Source organism: Elgaria multicarinata, chromosome 7, assembly GCF_023053635.1.
Source record: "Elgaria multicarinata webbii isolate HBS135686 ecotype San Diego chromosome 7, rElgMul1.1.pri, whole genome shotgun sequence".
NCBI lineage: Eukaryota > Metazoa > Chordata > Lepidosauria > Squamata > Anguidae > Elgaria > Elgaria multicarinata.
Genome location: NC_086177.1, coordinates 51,950,549 through 51,966,922, shown reverse-complemented (window position 1 = coordinate 51,966,922; position 16,374 = coordinate 51,950,549). Strand labels below are relative to the sequence as shown.

Below are 16,374 nucleotides of genomic sequence, written 5' to 3'. Positions count from 1 at the left end.
GTCATAAGAATCCCTAAACTACAGTCTAATATGAATGTAGGTATTTTCTAAGAGAAGTATGTTCAATTAATATTTGCTGATTGTGCCTTAAAAGCTAATCAACAAGCCTCTTGAGAGACATTTTGGGCCCTGGGCAAGCCAATCGCTATGAGCTTCCTTATATAATTTCCCTCCTCTTTGATTTTTATTTCCCTTGTTAAGAAAGGGAAGAGGAAGCTTCTGCACATTTGATAGGTTTCCTGAATATAAGTGTTTTCCAAACCCTTCCCCGTCTTTTCAAGTATACTGATGTGAATATTTCTGCCAGGTATCTTTTACTGGAGAATAGACTGCTAGCTAATTGGGATGTTATACAGAAATAATGCAACTATGCTAACTAGGACGTTAAATGGTAAAACATGCATGCTTATGCGGGATCATAGGTATCACGGTTTTACAGTCAGATATGAAGCCATCTTGGAAAATATACAGACTCCAAATGAGAGTTGATGTAAACATGGCAGCCTTTCTAATGTATTTTATATTATATTTTAGATTTGGATATGAGAATGCATATGGTGTCCTTTCTGTGTATTTCTGATGGGCGTTAAAATAATATTTGATTTATTCATGTCTCATCTTCATGCTTCCTTTTGTGGTCTGACACATTATTTATTTTAAAAGTTTATAATTCACCTTTCTGTTAGATTAATGTTCATGTTGATTTACATAAATGTTTAAAAAGTACCCCCCAAAGCCCCCCAAACTATCCAGTCAATTAAAATAAAGAACATGAACAAAGCTGAAAAACCTAGAACTGTCAATACATTAAAACCCACCAAAGGCTTTGGCAAATAAAGCAGTTTTCACCCTTACCTAAAAGGTGTTAAAGAAGTTGGCAAGCAAACATGTGTGGCTGACATCAGAACCCCTCAAAAGAAAAGAAAAGAAAAGAAAAGAAAAGAAAAAGGTATGCCAAAGACACCAAAACATTTTAACTGCTCAGGGAGTCTACTCTGGGGGATCACAGTGAGAAACAATCTATACCTATAGACTGATCATTGTGCATTGAGCCAACTTCTGCGCCCAAAATGGGGACTTCTGTTGCTCTCCTCCACCACCTGCAGCCCCCCATGCACTTTCCAAAACTGCTCTGGAAGGTCCTGAGCAGATATGGAGGGGCACACAGTAGATGGGAGAGACAACTATCCCACCAGCAGTTTCTGTTCTGGTCAAGGTTGGATACAACCCAGTGTCAAAATCCAGATAATAGGGATCTGTACTGCCATGGATACAACCCAAAAGCAGCAGCATGTAATGCAGGTTATGTTACCTTAGACACAACTTATAAGACAAAGTGGAATAGGAAGAAAAATAATACCTTAAGAGAAAAACTAAGTGGCACAAAAAAACTGTATTGTAGTACAACTTTCTTAAGCTGACAAGAGTAAGAAAAAAAGGAAAGAAGTTGGTCTACAAACATTTGAATAGGATTTAGAATGGGTAAAATAAAACCCCATAGTTCAATATGCAGTGGCACCTTATCAATTCTTGAGTGGTTTATCATCCATCTTTACAGCAACACAAGTGACCTTAGCAGTGTGGGTGAGGCCAGACAGAAACTATTTATATTTTAAAGAATTGTCCTTTCCAAATTCTGTAACCTACAGATATGGGATTAAATGTGAACTACACACCAAGTGGCCACGTTTGGTAGAAGGAGATAAAATGTAATCCATCCCCTCTCCCAATGTATGGGGATGGTATTTGGTTGGGCAAGTTACGTCAACCGATGTGGTCCCAAATCCCAGTTATATTGGATGCATACTACATGATGGTAAAATGTGCTTGCAAACCCATGGTAGCAAATGATCACGGTTACCTTGTTTTGTGGCATGTCTTGAATTTGATTTGTGAATCTTTTTGGGGGGTAAAACATGAAATATGATTTTGATTAAAATATTCAGGAAACACAGTTCTGTAGATTTGAAGTCTTCAGTGCATATATTTAAAAGATCTGCCATACTACTGCACATTGGATTTGACAAGTTGGATTCGACATGTGCCTTTACTTGTAAAGCCTTTACTTGCAAAGGGTTCTTATAGAGCCAAAATAATTTCCCATCATTTTAAATATTTGAAGTTAACCTATATTGTGTAGCTTGGTCTATTTTACCATGAGTTTAGAAATGTAACATATATTATATTAAAATAATAATGTAAAATAAACAAGTCCATTTTTTTTTTTACTGAGAACATACTTCAAATTTCACCAAATGGATCCCTAGCATCATGAACCACAGAAATAATTTTGAAAACTTTTAAGTTCAAACAATGAAAAGACTGCAATTTGTACTGGGATGTCTTATTAAAATCTGTACATTTTCCAAGATGGTTTCACATATGTAGTCAAATGTATAACATACCAAGAATTCAGCAAAAGGGAACATGCTTAGAAAGAGATGCATTTTTCATACCAGTTATTTCAGTTTCTTTGAATATTTTTTCTTAAAAATAAAACTCATTCTTATCCTACAAAAATATCCAATTTATGAAAACTTCCTGGAACCCCCACCCCAACTCAGCAGGACTAATTTTCTTGATGCATACAGGAATGCAATTTTAGTTTAGATGTTCAAACATGCATATGAGACATCGCTACACTGATAGAATTCTATTTTGCAAAAAGAAAGGGGGGAAAAGCAGTATTAAGAAGATCTATTGTATGCCCCTACATAAAATATATATAATGTTTTAAACACAGGCCCACACTGTATTTAATAAACATTCATTTTGCCCCCCTCGTCAATGGGCAACTCCTTCTGCAAATTGAATGGGGAAGTCCATCTAGGTGGAAGATCTCTGTGTGCATGCACTGAACCTCTTATGCTGAAGTAGAACATTGTCACTTCAAATTTTGCTAACTTAAATTATTCCAAATTCCAGGTAATTGAGATAAGAAAACTATGTGCATATACAAGTCACTAAACTAGTTTCCTGAGACAATCATGTTTTTCATACCTAATGGCAAATAAAACTGGCCAAACAATTTCGGTAACATTTAAAGTGAATCAGTATACTAATAGCTTTTAAAAGGAGTGAACTCTCAAATGCAAGATTCTGCTAAATAAACCAATAAGCTAAAAATTGGGTACCTGGATGCCATTATCTTCTCTGAGTTTAGTATATAGCCTGAGAGTTTTTTTATTTCACAGACTGAAAATGTAGCAAACAAGCAAAAGGTACATTTTGATAGAAAAGGAAAGGAAATATTAAAATACCCACCTATTTATTATTAGATAAACACGGCCATTGACTTTGGCATGGCTTTGGTGAGAGAGATGAAAGTGCAAGAATGTATGGGATGGCAGCAGGAAAATTAGTAAGAGAAAGGGAAAGAGAAAAGAATAGTGTTAAACAGGAATGAATGTACATAGCTATCACCACAGGAAGAACACGTAATGAAATAGTAAGATTACTGGAAGATTATTACAAGTCATGCTGTAGGAAGCACTTGTAAGCATATAGATGTCCATTGCATCTCTAAGTTGCCAGCAATTTGTATTTAAAGAGCTGCAGATAGAAGCAAGAATATGCTGCACTGTTTAATTAAAACTAGTGAGACCTACTTCCAAGTAAAACGTACATAGGACAGGGATTTAAGTTGATTTAACTTATCCAGATTCTGCAGATGTAGTATTCTGGAACTGGCAGGTAACAGCAAATGTAAATTTTGCCTGAAGCAACTGATTTATAGTGAAGATGCTAGTTAAACACAGAGTTCAGCTTATCCCCATATGCAAATTTGGCTTAAACACAGGCCCAGCATACTAATGCTCTGGAGTATTTCACTAGGTATGTAGTTGTAGAATGGGACTGAAAATTAAAACAAGTCTTTGTGAATTTAATCCTGTGGCAGGCATTCTTAAAACGAATAGATTAAAAAAAAAGTAAGATTGTATTATAAAGTGATAAATGGAACAGCAAAGGCAAAAGTAGAAGGAGAACTAGCATATAAAGAAGTATCATCATTAACAGTAGTAATTCAGATATTTAAAGTGAAACAGTGAAAGGCTGCTAAGAGTGGCTCACAAATGGCCTGGAGGCACATGATGAAGTTCTACTACTGCAGAAAACCAGATTTTGGCTTTTAAGGCTTCGGAGGGTGGAAAATGTCTGGGAACCATATGAAAGCAACTCTGATATCATTAGAGAAACATCAGCTCTAAGTGTATTACATAATCAAACAGCACACACAATACTATTTCACAAATAGTCTCTTTAAATGACTCTTTTTTTCTTAGGCCTTAGCTAGATCTAAGGTTTATCCCGGGATCGTCCCGGGGTCATCCTTGTTCAAGTAAATGACACACAGGATATCCCGGGAGCAGGTAGGGATGATCCCGGGACGATCCCGGGATAAACCTTAGGTCTAGCTAAGGCCTTAGTTTCCCTTAACAAAGCAATATTAAGAAGAGAGAGGAGAAGCAATTTCTCACTGTATCTGAAGGCTCTGATATAACGGGGTGGGGGGGAGTTTTGCTGGGCTTTTCATCCCAGTAGATTTCTTGCATTCATAACTCTTCCTTTCATTGACAACAATTTGGAGAAATTAGTTACAGTAGCTTCAGGTTTAGGTCTGTCTGATGGAATGGAGTGACTTTGGATTCAGCAGGTCCAAAGTTGACTCTTCCTCACACTTGGAAGCTATTCTTCTGCTTGGGCATGGAAGAGAACCAACATGCAGTCGTAACCACATTCATCCATCGATATCTGGGGGAGGGATTGCTCTGCCCTCTGCATCTGGACACATTTTGACAAATGTCTATACACACATGACTATAATTAAATTCCACCATTTTTAGATTTTAGTGTCATTAAATGAACTGTAGCAGAAATAAAAAGGAGGAAAGAAATGTCAATTTAATTGCACAAGAAGAGCTTCTGCTATTGGGAGGTATAGAAATGTAATAACTTTCTAACTAAATATTATAAAGCTAGCAAATTTTGACAAACATGTATTGTGTAAACTAATGGCATATTAATATATAAAAACAACAACACTGATCAACAATCAGATGGTCTATTTCACTGCCACATTGGGTTTAAAGGAGTTCTATTCAAGATGTTTACATAAAGCCAGTTCACTAGTCATATATTACACTGGAAAATGTTTTCAAATTACAGCAATATTGACCTATTATTCACCCCAAACACACTAACACACTTGATTCCAATCCACAAACCATCAAAATCTATGTGACTTGGAATTAAATTTGGGCAGGTGAGTCCTGCACGGTGGCTGATTTTCCATGAACATGCTACCCTGAGAACCCATGGCTTTTTAGGGTTGTTGACACCAATGGTGGCTTGTTGGGTCATCCAAACCTGACCGGGAGATTTCATCATGGGGTATTGGGAACGACTATAGAGCCGCCGTCATGATCTTGCTAGTGTTGCCACCATCCTCCCTCAACCCTTCTTGGTGCCCTCTGCCCCATGCTTTTAAAAAACAACAAACTAAGGATATCGGACAGTGTCCATTAACATACTTGATTTTTTTTAAAAGATTTTCAGTTCTGTGCAAGTGTGCAGGAGTGAATGACTGCTGCTCAGAAATTTGTGTAAATTTTCACCTTGCTTTTACTTGAATTTTGTGCAAATTTATGCTCTATGTTACTTCTCTGTTATGGGATTTGTGCAATTCCTCACTGCTCTGTAACCCATATGGATATGTAACAGCTAGCAACAGGGGGAAGCAAAAAGCAGGAAGGGCGGGGAAGCTGAAACCAGCCGGAGAGAATGTGCTTTGCTAGCAGGTGTTCTTAATTCACATAAAGCCCATGTTTTCTTTTTCTTTTTTAAAACAATCACTAGCAAGGAAAGCACCAAAATTGAGGACACTGACGAGAGGGTTATGCTTGGCTAAAAATCAGAGAGGCAGTCTTACACTCATGCACAAGAGCACAAGTCCTTGGGGGGCGGGGGTGGAGCTGGTGAACATGTTCCCATGTTTATAAGGGCTTGGAAATTTATTTTCTTTTTGTGATCTGATGTGGGGAGAGCTGGAAGCAGCTAGTGGCTACAGCAGAGAAGGGTAACTTCATCATGAGTGAGGGAACAGGGAGCCAAAAGTGGCTGGAGAGGAGGTACTTTGCGAATCAGTTCCTTACTTCAGTGTAACATGAAAGTGTTTGCAAGCAAGAGAAGTGTCAAAATGGAGGCTGAAATGTATGCTGGGCTATATATATCGTACAGGCGATCTTGCACTCCTGCACAGGAGCACAATTCCATGAAAAAAAAAATCTGAATGTATTACCATGTTCATAATGGCTCAGAAAATTAATTCCATTTGACGATCTGCTGTGGGGCTGAGGGGGTTTCTTTTAGGAACCAGCAGCCCCAGCAGTCCAATTGCAGAAAGGGTACTAACATAGGGACCAAGGAAATAAGGCGTTCTGCTACAAAGCCACCTGGGATACATGTTGGAGCTGGTGGGAGGCCTGAGTGGGGAAGCAAGCCACAGCAATCCCAATAATCTGTCAGGTTAACCAGTGAACAACCAACCGACTGTGGCTTATTCGCAGGGTGGCTTTCGGTGTGTTGTGTGAACCCATTCAGAAGAGTCTTATATGCAATTTGCTTTCATTCAAAATGTGTTCATTTCTTTTGTTTTTGCTTCTCCTAGCAACAACAGATAGGTCAGTGAGTCATAGGGAGAGCATGGGAAATTAAACTCTTCAGTGTTTAACTCAAATGCATTTTAAGAAAAGCATCCAACTATCTGATAGGTCTTCCCACAAAGAACCCTCCAATCATAATGGTAAGAGGAAAAATGGAGATCAATATAATAACAAGGTCACTCATCTCCTGCCTTAATTCTATGTTCTGTGGAGATGGTGCTTGCTTTTGTGCAGAAAACAATGCCAAGCATTTTCAATCGATTCCATTGTGTTTTTCTCTATTTATCTATATATAAAAAAAAACACCACCTAGTGCTTGTATGTATCATGTCACTATCTCAATCGTCAACTCTCTGTTCGCACTAGTGGCTTTGACAGTAGAGTGAAGTATGCCTTAATGTTTGAAGGGAACAGCACCAGTGCAAATAGGGCAGTATATGCCAGCCATTTTGCCAATTTAATGCCTGCCAAAACGCTTTCTTTCTCTGGTTAGTAGAGGGATATAAGTGGCCAAATTTGCCTTTTCCTTCTGCAGATGTGTCCAAGCCTCAGAATCATATATTCAGAGAAAATAGCTGCCAGCTGCACCCATTTTCCCTAGCTCTTGTATTATGTATGTTTATGTATTAGTTATTCCACATGCTTTTGTTCTGCAATTTGTTTTGACTTTGCATTTTCCATAAAAAAATATTCTTGTTAAGATACAGAACTCTGGTGTGATGTTGGGGGCATTAAATGTCCCCCCCCCACTTAGAACAATCCCATTTTATTGTTTGTTTGTTTTTCCAGTACCAAACAAGGAGGGCTAAAACTAACATTACTTTAAATGTGTGTATAGCAGCTGCACCTTTTATTAATTTTTACTCTAGAGTAAACACATTTCCCCCCCCCCCCAATTTGCAGGTAGGAAGCTTTAAGATCTGGGTCATGCCCTCTGCACATACTCTAGAGTAAAAATTAAAAGAAGTCACAGCTGCTAGACAGACATTTAAAATAACATTTACTTTGGCCCTGAAACATTACCTAAGCGGAGTAGCCAAAGAGAAAGGATTTCACAGACAAATAATGTTTTAGTAGTGGCAATGAAAATGTATAGAACACAAGGTCTTAAAGTGGTCTCTTATGCAATTACCAACTAAACACAGGCAATCTTAACTTTAAATATGCTGTTATTGTTCAGACTCCAGAATTACATGACAATAAGATGGTAGGAGAAGTGGAAAACTCAGGCCAAGAATCTGAGGACTACTGAAGTAAGAATATGCTTCTGCTTTCTTTACCTGTAAATGGCGCTGTCCTGTTTGCTGATTATGGCTTTTAAATCTGTGAGTTGGAGGAAACGGTCATGGAAGTAATGTAGGTGTAAGATGCACACTAACAAAAAGGAGGTTGGAATAAAGATGCGGGTGAACAAATCTGTGATAGAAAACTGCTCTAAGCCAAGATCCTTTAGTCTGAAATATAAAACAGTACAAAAACACATTTGGCAATGATTCAGACTTGTCAGAAAGCATAGTCTCTTCTATTTGTAAAACAAACAGTACAACTTTACCTTTAGAGAATATTGGTGCAGCTTGGAAAATACACTCATTTCTTAAATATCCATAACACTGCAGTCTAGTAATACATGTGTCTGTTATAGCTACAAAAGTCTTGCAATAAAACCATTTCTTAAAATGCACACTGTAACATCTTGTGTTTTGACAGTGTGTGCATTTTTGTTTTTTAAAAAATAAAAGCTGGAATTGTAAAAGTTCTAACATTCATATAATTTACCCAGAGCCAGATAATATTTACTTATTTATGTATTTGAATTATTTTCAGGTGTGCAACAAAATACGCTCTCCAGCTTAAAATGTATAACCAAAAATTGAGAATTATAGTATAAAATATAACAATAAAAATAAACAAATAGCAACAGTAAGTCAAAAGGAATCACTCAGAAACGAAGAGCACAGGAATAACATCCACAGGATTAAAACAATATAAGGCCCACAACAGTTTAATTTGCCTGGGAAAATAAGAAGGTCTTTGTCACTGAAAGGACAGTAAGAGTGCCATCCTATACATGTTCATACAGAAAAAAAGTCTTACAACTCCCAGCATCCAACTATGCTACCTGGGGAATGCTGGGAGTTGTAGGATTTTTTTCTGTCTAAACATGCATAGGATTGCATCCTAAATTCGGCACCAGGCAGGCCTCTCTAGAGCAGCCTTTCCCAACTTGGTGTCCTCTAAATATTTGGGACTACAACTCCAGGATCCCTGACCATTGGCCATTCTGGATGAACTGATGGGAGTTGAAGAGTTTAAAACATTAAGAGGAAGCCAGGCAGGGGAGGGCTGAGGTAGAGCATTCCACATTTAGCCCGTCTTTGCCCAACTGTCCTACAGAGTATAAAGACAGGTTACTTACCTGTAATTGGCATTCTTTGAATGCAATCACACATATTCTGAGGAGGCATATGTATCAGAATAATAGTTTGAAAACTTGTAGAGATTCAGTGCAGAAAAATGGAAAGGAAACTGTGTTTTTTCTTGATCTCTGTGCAGCCACACATATGGGTGATTGACAAGCTAACCAAAGTGTAGACTGATCAAGAAAGGTGCTTTGCAGAACAGCTTGGCCAAAATATCTGTGATTTCTGCCCCTGATATCCAAGGTGAAGAGGTTCACAAGCATTATGGAACCTTTGATCTCCAAGGGCCACATGTGATGCTGGGTCAGGGGAGCACACACACACATGCACTACGGTCTGTATGAGAATCTCTGGCACGGGTGGGGAGTAAAGGACCACCTCTCCACACCCTTCCCCAGCTAGCAGTGAGGGAAGAGCAATCTGCATCAGGATTACTGGGAGAGGGAGTGGAGCATACAGGTGGTAGGTAATTTGATGGTGGTAGGGCCAGGGCGCCCTTGGGACAGTGCAGTTAAGGCCTTGAGATGCCACAGGTTGTGCACCACTGGTATAGACCATGTTGCTACTCTGTATAGATCTGGTAGTGATGCCCCTTTGAGGTTGGCTGCAGAGGATGCTGCAGTTCTTGGAGAGAAATTCCTTGGCCTTTTGGTATGCCAAAATAATCATCTTTGTGCCCAATGAACTGGGTGTTGGGCTGACACTTAGTAACCTTAATGAGGGCCTTGGTAGCAAACCAGAGACATTGTATCCATCCCCAAAAGTACTGTCCTATCTAGATAAAAAGCCAAAACCCTTTTAATATCCAGAGGGTGAAGGATGTGGGGAAAAGACAATTGTGGAGTAGTCAGAATTCTTGGAACAGCAGTGAACAGTGTCAACCACGGAGAAGACAATTTCAGAAATCCTAGTATTATGGATGTCAGAACAAAAGGATGCAGTATGTTTCCAGGTGTAGTAGCAGTTATCCAAGGAATGCTGTACTCCTGAAGAAATAGAACATGAAAGACACTCACCAATCAGATGCTGAGTTCTCAGGGAGGCACAGACATTGTAGCCACTGGTAAGCTATAAAATTGATGTTACACGCACAATGGTTAGTTATGGGTGATCAGACATGGTGGCACTAATCTTGAGGATGGGAAGATCTGCAATAACTTGGCACTCTTTCATGATCAAAATTGAAACTGTTGGTAGCATCCCAGTGGGGTCAAAAGCTCTGGGATGGAGAGCCATCTTGATGTATCCTCTTCTTCCTGTAGTTCCAAGAATGGTTTCCCACCCTCAGTATGGGGAAGATGACTCCCAGTCATGCCTTGGACTGTTGCACCATGGGCTTTAATAGGACTTCTTCTATGGACATCTGCACAAGACTTGGCCTCTATAACTATGGTAGGAAGTGGCCTACAAATGTTGGGGAGAAGGCATCTGAAGCATTTCCCAATGAAAGAAATGATTTGTACAATTCCTTCTAAGCAGAAGTAGACAATATGCATGTTGAAAGTTTCACCCATTTGGAGGGATGGAGTGAAGGGAATTTTTAGTACTGCATTATATTCACCCAGGAGTGACTCTACCGGATATATAACCCAGAGGTCAAAATCAAGACTGATTATAGTGGTAGAATAGGCACTTTACCCATCATATAGCATTTTGGCTCATACTCCATAACTTGCCTTGCTTTTTGATATAGAAGTAGTAGTCTCAATAATCTTCTTCTTAGGTTGGCTGATATCTGCTTGAAGTTTAGATCTCATGTCGGATAACATTTAAGGAGCTGTGTGTCCTGATGCCATTGAATCCAAAGACTTATGACCAAGAATAGTTGTCCATGTAAAGGACTCTCGTGACACCAGATTGTTGTGGTTGCATGGGCAGTAGAGCCCTGATTCAGGTTGGGGTCAATGGAGCCTTTTCTTTCTTTTTTTACCACCCCAGGTGTGTGTGTCTGTGTGTGTGTCTCTGTGTGTAATTTCATAGGAATAATGTGTGAAGGGGGAAAGATTTAATTGCTCCCTCCTAAAGCACCATGGTCCTGATCCAAATCAGGGCTGCACACACTTTCAGAGAAGTAAAGAAAACTAGGTAGCATGTATAGGTTAGCCCTAAAGCTCTAGAAGTTTCTAAAATGTTGGTCTGGACCAACATTTGTATGACTGCACAGAGACCATAAAGAAGAAAGGGATTCCCACTCAGCAACCTCCACTCATTTCAGTGGGACTTCTGTGAAGGCCTAGTAGCACCCAAATCCACCATCCAATGCCTCATGCAAAATAAGACCCAATTAACAGAAAATACTCACTGTTCATCAGTCATCCCTGTCATGTTTTTCCACAATGTAGGAAATGACTTAAACTGATATGTGTAGATGAAAACAAGCACTAGCATAGTGTAAACCACCACTGACATCCAAAAATATTTCAGAATTCGCCGCCACCATTCATAGTGGACCTGGGAACCACAAATTAAAACACTGGCACTTAGTACGTTTTTTTATAGATACAATTGCTTGTATTGAACCCAATTTGGACATGACTATTCTAAAAGTTCTTCTAAAGGAGTCTGATGCAACTTCATAAGAACAGACCAAGGGTCCATCTAGTCCAGCACTCTGTTCACACAGTGGCCAACCACCTTATGACCAGAAACCCATAATCAGGTCATGAGTGCAACAGCACCCTCCCACCCATGTTCCCCAGAAACTGGAGTACATAAGAATGTAAGAGCCATGTTGGATCAGACCAAGAGTCCATCTAGTCCAGGACTCTATTCACACAGGGGCCAACCAGCTGTTGATCAGGAACCCATAATCAGGACACGGGTGCAACAGCACCCTCCTGCCCATGTTCCCCAGTATCTGGTGTACATAGTTTAACTGCTTATATACACCAATTGTTTATTTTTCTGGGGCACTCAACTGGTTTCAGTGACTGTTTTCCAAGAATCACTGAAGAGCCATGATTTGCCTTTGCTGACCTGACTGATAAAGGCCAGCTGAAAGAAACTGGGGTCATTATTGATTGCAGTAGTAAATATGGTGCCAAAACAACATGCCTGAGACAAGCTACAATTTGAGGCTAGTTAGATGCCGCAAACCTGGATAATTTGAAGGCACATTTAGACATTTCTGTTCTTGAGCAAGGTGATTAAGCAAGCAGTGATGGTGAAGCTACAGAGACTTTTTTTTAGTGAAGCTGAATTTTGGGATCCAAACTTATTATGTTGGGATTTGGAACTGAAGCAGCTTTCACTGACCTCGTTGATGTCTAGTATTAGTTCTTTCTATGGGCACTGGCTGACTTTTCAGCTCAGGTTCAGAAAGGAGAGGTAGACTTAACAAGCCCCCAGGTTGCCTAACAATACAGGGAATTCAGGAGAACATTTGTAACCTAATCAGTGGGTTCATAAAAGTTCCGCAACATTTGCATGCAATCTATTTCGGTCTTGGACAACATTTTTAGCCAGATTTGCCCTATGGAGCGTGTTCTCTGGGGATCCTCTTCTTGCCCATATCAGTGGTGCTCATGTACTCAGGAAATAATATAGAGAAATTGTGTTTTTATATATATATATATATATATATATATATATATATATATATATATACACACACACACACACACACACACACACACACACACACAAATGGGGTTGCCTTTAAAGATGGTTTGGAAACTTCAGTTGGTACAGAGTGGGGCCTTAAGGTTACTTTTGGGAGCTAGAGAAATGGAACATGTTATCCCTATCCTGTATCAATTACATTAGCTGTCTATTTGTTTCCAGGCCTGGTTTAAAGTGCTGGTTTTAGCCTTTAAAGCCCTAAACAGGTTGGGATCTGGCTATCTCAAGGGTTGCCCACACCCATAAGAGTTTGCCCAAACATTGGGATCAATGACTGATCATGGGCTCATCTTTAAGAGGTTAGATTAGTGGGTAGCAGGAGCAAGGCATTCTCAGTGGTGTCCCCCCCCCCATTTGTAGAATCCCACCCGCCCACCACACACAAAAAGTTTGTGCGGTTCTATTGTCACTAGTTTTGTAAAAAACAAAGAACAAAAACATGAATGCTTTTAAAATTTCAGTCCATATTTTATTGATTGCTGTCCTGTTGGTTTTAGTGCTATTCATTTTAGCTGTTTGTGTTTAAATTTTAAGATGATAATTTTACGTTTATATTATTGTAGTATTATGTTCTGTTTATAGTTTGTATACCTCCTTGTCAAGGGCAAAAGCTCTTAAAAGTTTGGGTTTAAATCTTCTGTTGTACCCATCCACTCTCTGTGTTATAACATCTGTGGTCCCGAAATCACAACTCTATACTACAGGACTTGTTTTATTTCTAACCCAATCTTTTTTGTTAGAATGACAACAGCCATTAAAAAATTATAATAAAGGTAAACTATGTATAGCTAAACCCCTTATGCAACATAAACACATCCACCCATATCTTGGCTATACGAAATGGAAATTAACAAAGGTGTAGGAAATTTGATTTTGCAGTTCTTACCTGATACAGGACCACACAGAACAGGAAGAGCATCATATAGATGATTTTGTACATGACAATTTTCCCCTCAAAGCTGACAAAGAAGAACATTCCTCCACAGACGTAAATCCAGTACTTAATAAACATAGCCATCACCAGGTTTCCTAGGACCTTCATTACATCTTCCTCTTCTTCTTCCTCAGATTCCTCTTCCTCCTGTTCTTCCTCCTCCTGTTTTTGGGATCCCTCTTCATCTTTTTGGGATTCTTCTTCTGTAGATGCGAAATGCAATTAAGTTTAACTTTGTCCAGCCTATGGCCTTACATTGTTGATTAAGGAAAAGGACTGGTGTATGCAGATTGGAACTACACTGGACAGACTGGCTGACATACACATTTTCATATGTGTTTATTTTTTAATATCTCTTTGTCATGTTTCCTTTTTGTATGTCCCCTGCTGGGCTTTCCAGTCAAACATCTCATTATATTCAAGAATGGGCAGTATAATCTTTATGCTTAATCTTAATGGGAAGTATAATCTGTATTAAGGCATTCAGATATCCTAATCATAGATGGAAGGTCTAGTCCAATTTCCTGGTGATACATGAAATCCACTACTATAACCTCTGCTTCAAAACCTCTAAAGTCAAGGAAAGTCCACCATCTTCCAAGTCAGTCTGTTCCACTGTTGAACAGCTTCTACACTTTTCCCCTCAAAGCTTCTAATGTTTAGTTGAAATCCTCTTCCTTTGAATTTCAACCTGTTGTTTTGGGTCCTACTCTCTGAAGCAACAGAGAACAAATTTACTCCATCATCTATGTGATAGCCCTTCAAATATTTGAAAATAATTATTATATCATCCCTTCATTCCTTCTCCAGCTAACCACACCCAGCTCCTTCAATTTTTCCTCCTAGGATCTAATCTCCAGGTTGCTCACCAGCTTTGTCCTTTTCTTCCAGACATGTTCCAGTTTGTCAATAGCCTTCTTAAACTGCAATGCCCAGAACTGGACACAGCATTCTAGGTGAGTCTGACCAAAGCAGAATTGAGTGGATCATAGGAACTTAGGAAACTGCCTTATAATGAGTCAGACCCTTGGTCCATCTAGCCCAGTATTGTTGACACTGACTGGCAGCAGTGGCTCTCCAGGGTTTCAGCCAGGTTCCCCCCCCCCCAGCCCTACCTAGAGATGCTGGAGATTGAACCTGGGACCTTCCACAAGCAAAGCTGTATCACACTGAGCAATGGTCCCTTCCCTGCTAGGGACCATTACTTGTGTTCTGGAGATTATACTTCTGTTGATGCAGCCTAGAATTGCATTGGCCTTTTTAGGCATCATATCACAGACTCATGTTTAGCTTGTGGTCTACTAAAACCCTCCTTTTTACACATACTCCTGTCAAACTAGCTGTTACTCATGTGCATCTGATTCTTCCTACCTAAATGATGAACTTAACATTCATCACTGTTGAAATTCATTACGTTTTGGCCCAATTTCCCATCCTGTTAAGAACATCCTGAATCCTATTTCTGTCTTTGAAGGCACACTCCTAAGTATATTTAGAACGCTGGCTGGGGCATGCTGGGAGTTGTAGGACTTTTTCTGTCTAAATATTCATATGGGTGCAGCCTTAACGTATGAACTACCCCTCCCAGCTAGTGTCTTCTGCAAATCTGGTAAGAATCTCATTTCCTTCTTCATCCACATCTTTGTTGGCAACACTAAGCCCACAACAGAACCATTAGGCATCCCATTAGTCACTTCTTTCCAAGATGATAATGAGCCAGTGATAAGCACTCTTTGGGTGCATTCCACCAAACAGCAACAAATCCACCTAACAATGGCATCATCTAGAACAGTGGTCTTCAACTGGTCCAGACCCAAGACCCACCTCGGACTCCTATCCTGCAACATGGGATCCACAATTTCACAATCGCCCAACATGCAGCAACAGCTTTACCACAACCCATCTGGACTGATCTCACAACCCACCAGTCTAGAAGCAAGAATAGCATGGGGGACCTATCTGAATTAAATTCAAATATGTATGTACCTTTTTCTTCACTCTCTTCCTCTCCAACTTTGACCTCTGATAAAACAGCTTCCTTTAATTGTAAAGCTTTTCGCTCAGTGAGGTGCTGTCTAAGCAGTAGCCAGAAAGTAATAGCAAAAAGAATCTGTAAACAGAAATTGAAACAAAACAGAAAAAAAATAGAATATCTTATATATGCTATATATTTGCTTTAGTGATGCAGACCTGGTGCATGCTGGAAATAATTCATGGTGACTAGATTACGTTGCGGAAGATCTTCCAAATATTTGCCAACTAAGGGCTCATCTACATCAAGCAGGATATTCCACTATGAAAACAGTATTAAAGTGGTATATGAAAGGCAGGAGCCACACTACTGCTTTATAGTGATATTGAAGTGCACTGCAGGATCTACACTACTGCTTTATAGTGGTACTGAAGTGCACTGACAACTGTTTGGGCCCATGACAAATCTGCACCAAGCAGGATATAACACTCTGAAAGTGAAGAAGGGAAGTCTGGAGAACAGAAGATTGAGGGGAGACATGATAGCACTCTTCAAATACTTAAAAGGTTGTCACACAGAGGAGGGCCAGGATCTCTTCTTGATCATCCCAGAGTGCAGGACACGGAATAACAGGCTCAAGTTACAGGAAGTCAGATTCCGGCTGGACATCAAGAAAAACTTCCTGACTGTTAGAGCAGTATGACAATGGAACCAATTACCTAGGGAGGTTGTGGGCTCTCCCACACTAGAGGTATTCAAGAGGCA

General features: G+C 39.6%; 1 protein-coding gene across 1 annotated transcript in view; it reads right to left on the bottom strand.

Annotated features, from left to right (window-relative positions):
- Window positions 1-16,374, bottom strand: part of PIEZO2 (piezo type mechanosensitive ion channel component 2) — a 307,830-nt gene that overhangs the window by 74,982 nt on the left and 216,474 nt on the right. The window contains exons 14-17 of the mRNA XM_063130557.1: window positions 15,624-15,747; window positions 13,590-13,840; window positions 11,385-11,533; window positions 7,943-8,116 (exon numbers count right to left, since the gene is read on the bottom strand). Of these exons, the coding sequence (XP_062986627.1) occupies window positions 7,943-8,116; window positions 11,385-11,533; window positions 13,590-13,840; window positions 15,624-15,747 (698 nt within the window). The remainder of the gene's footprint in view (window positions 1-7,942; window positions 8,117-11,384; window positions 11,534-13,589; window positions 13,841-15,623; window positions 15,748-16,374) is intronic.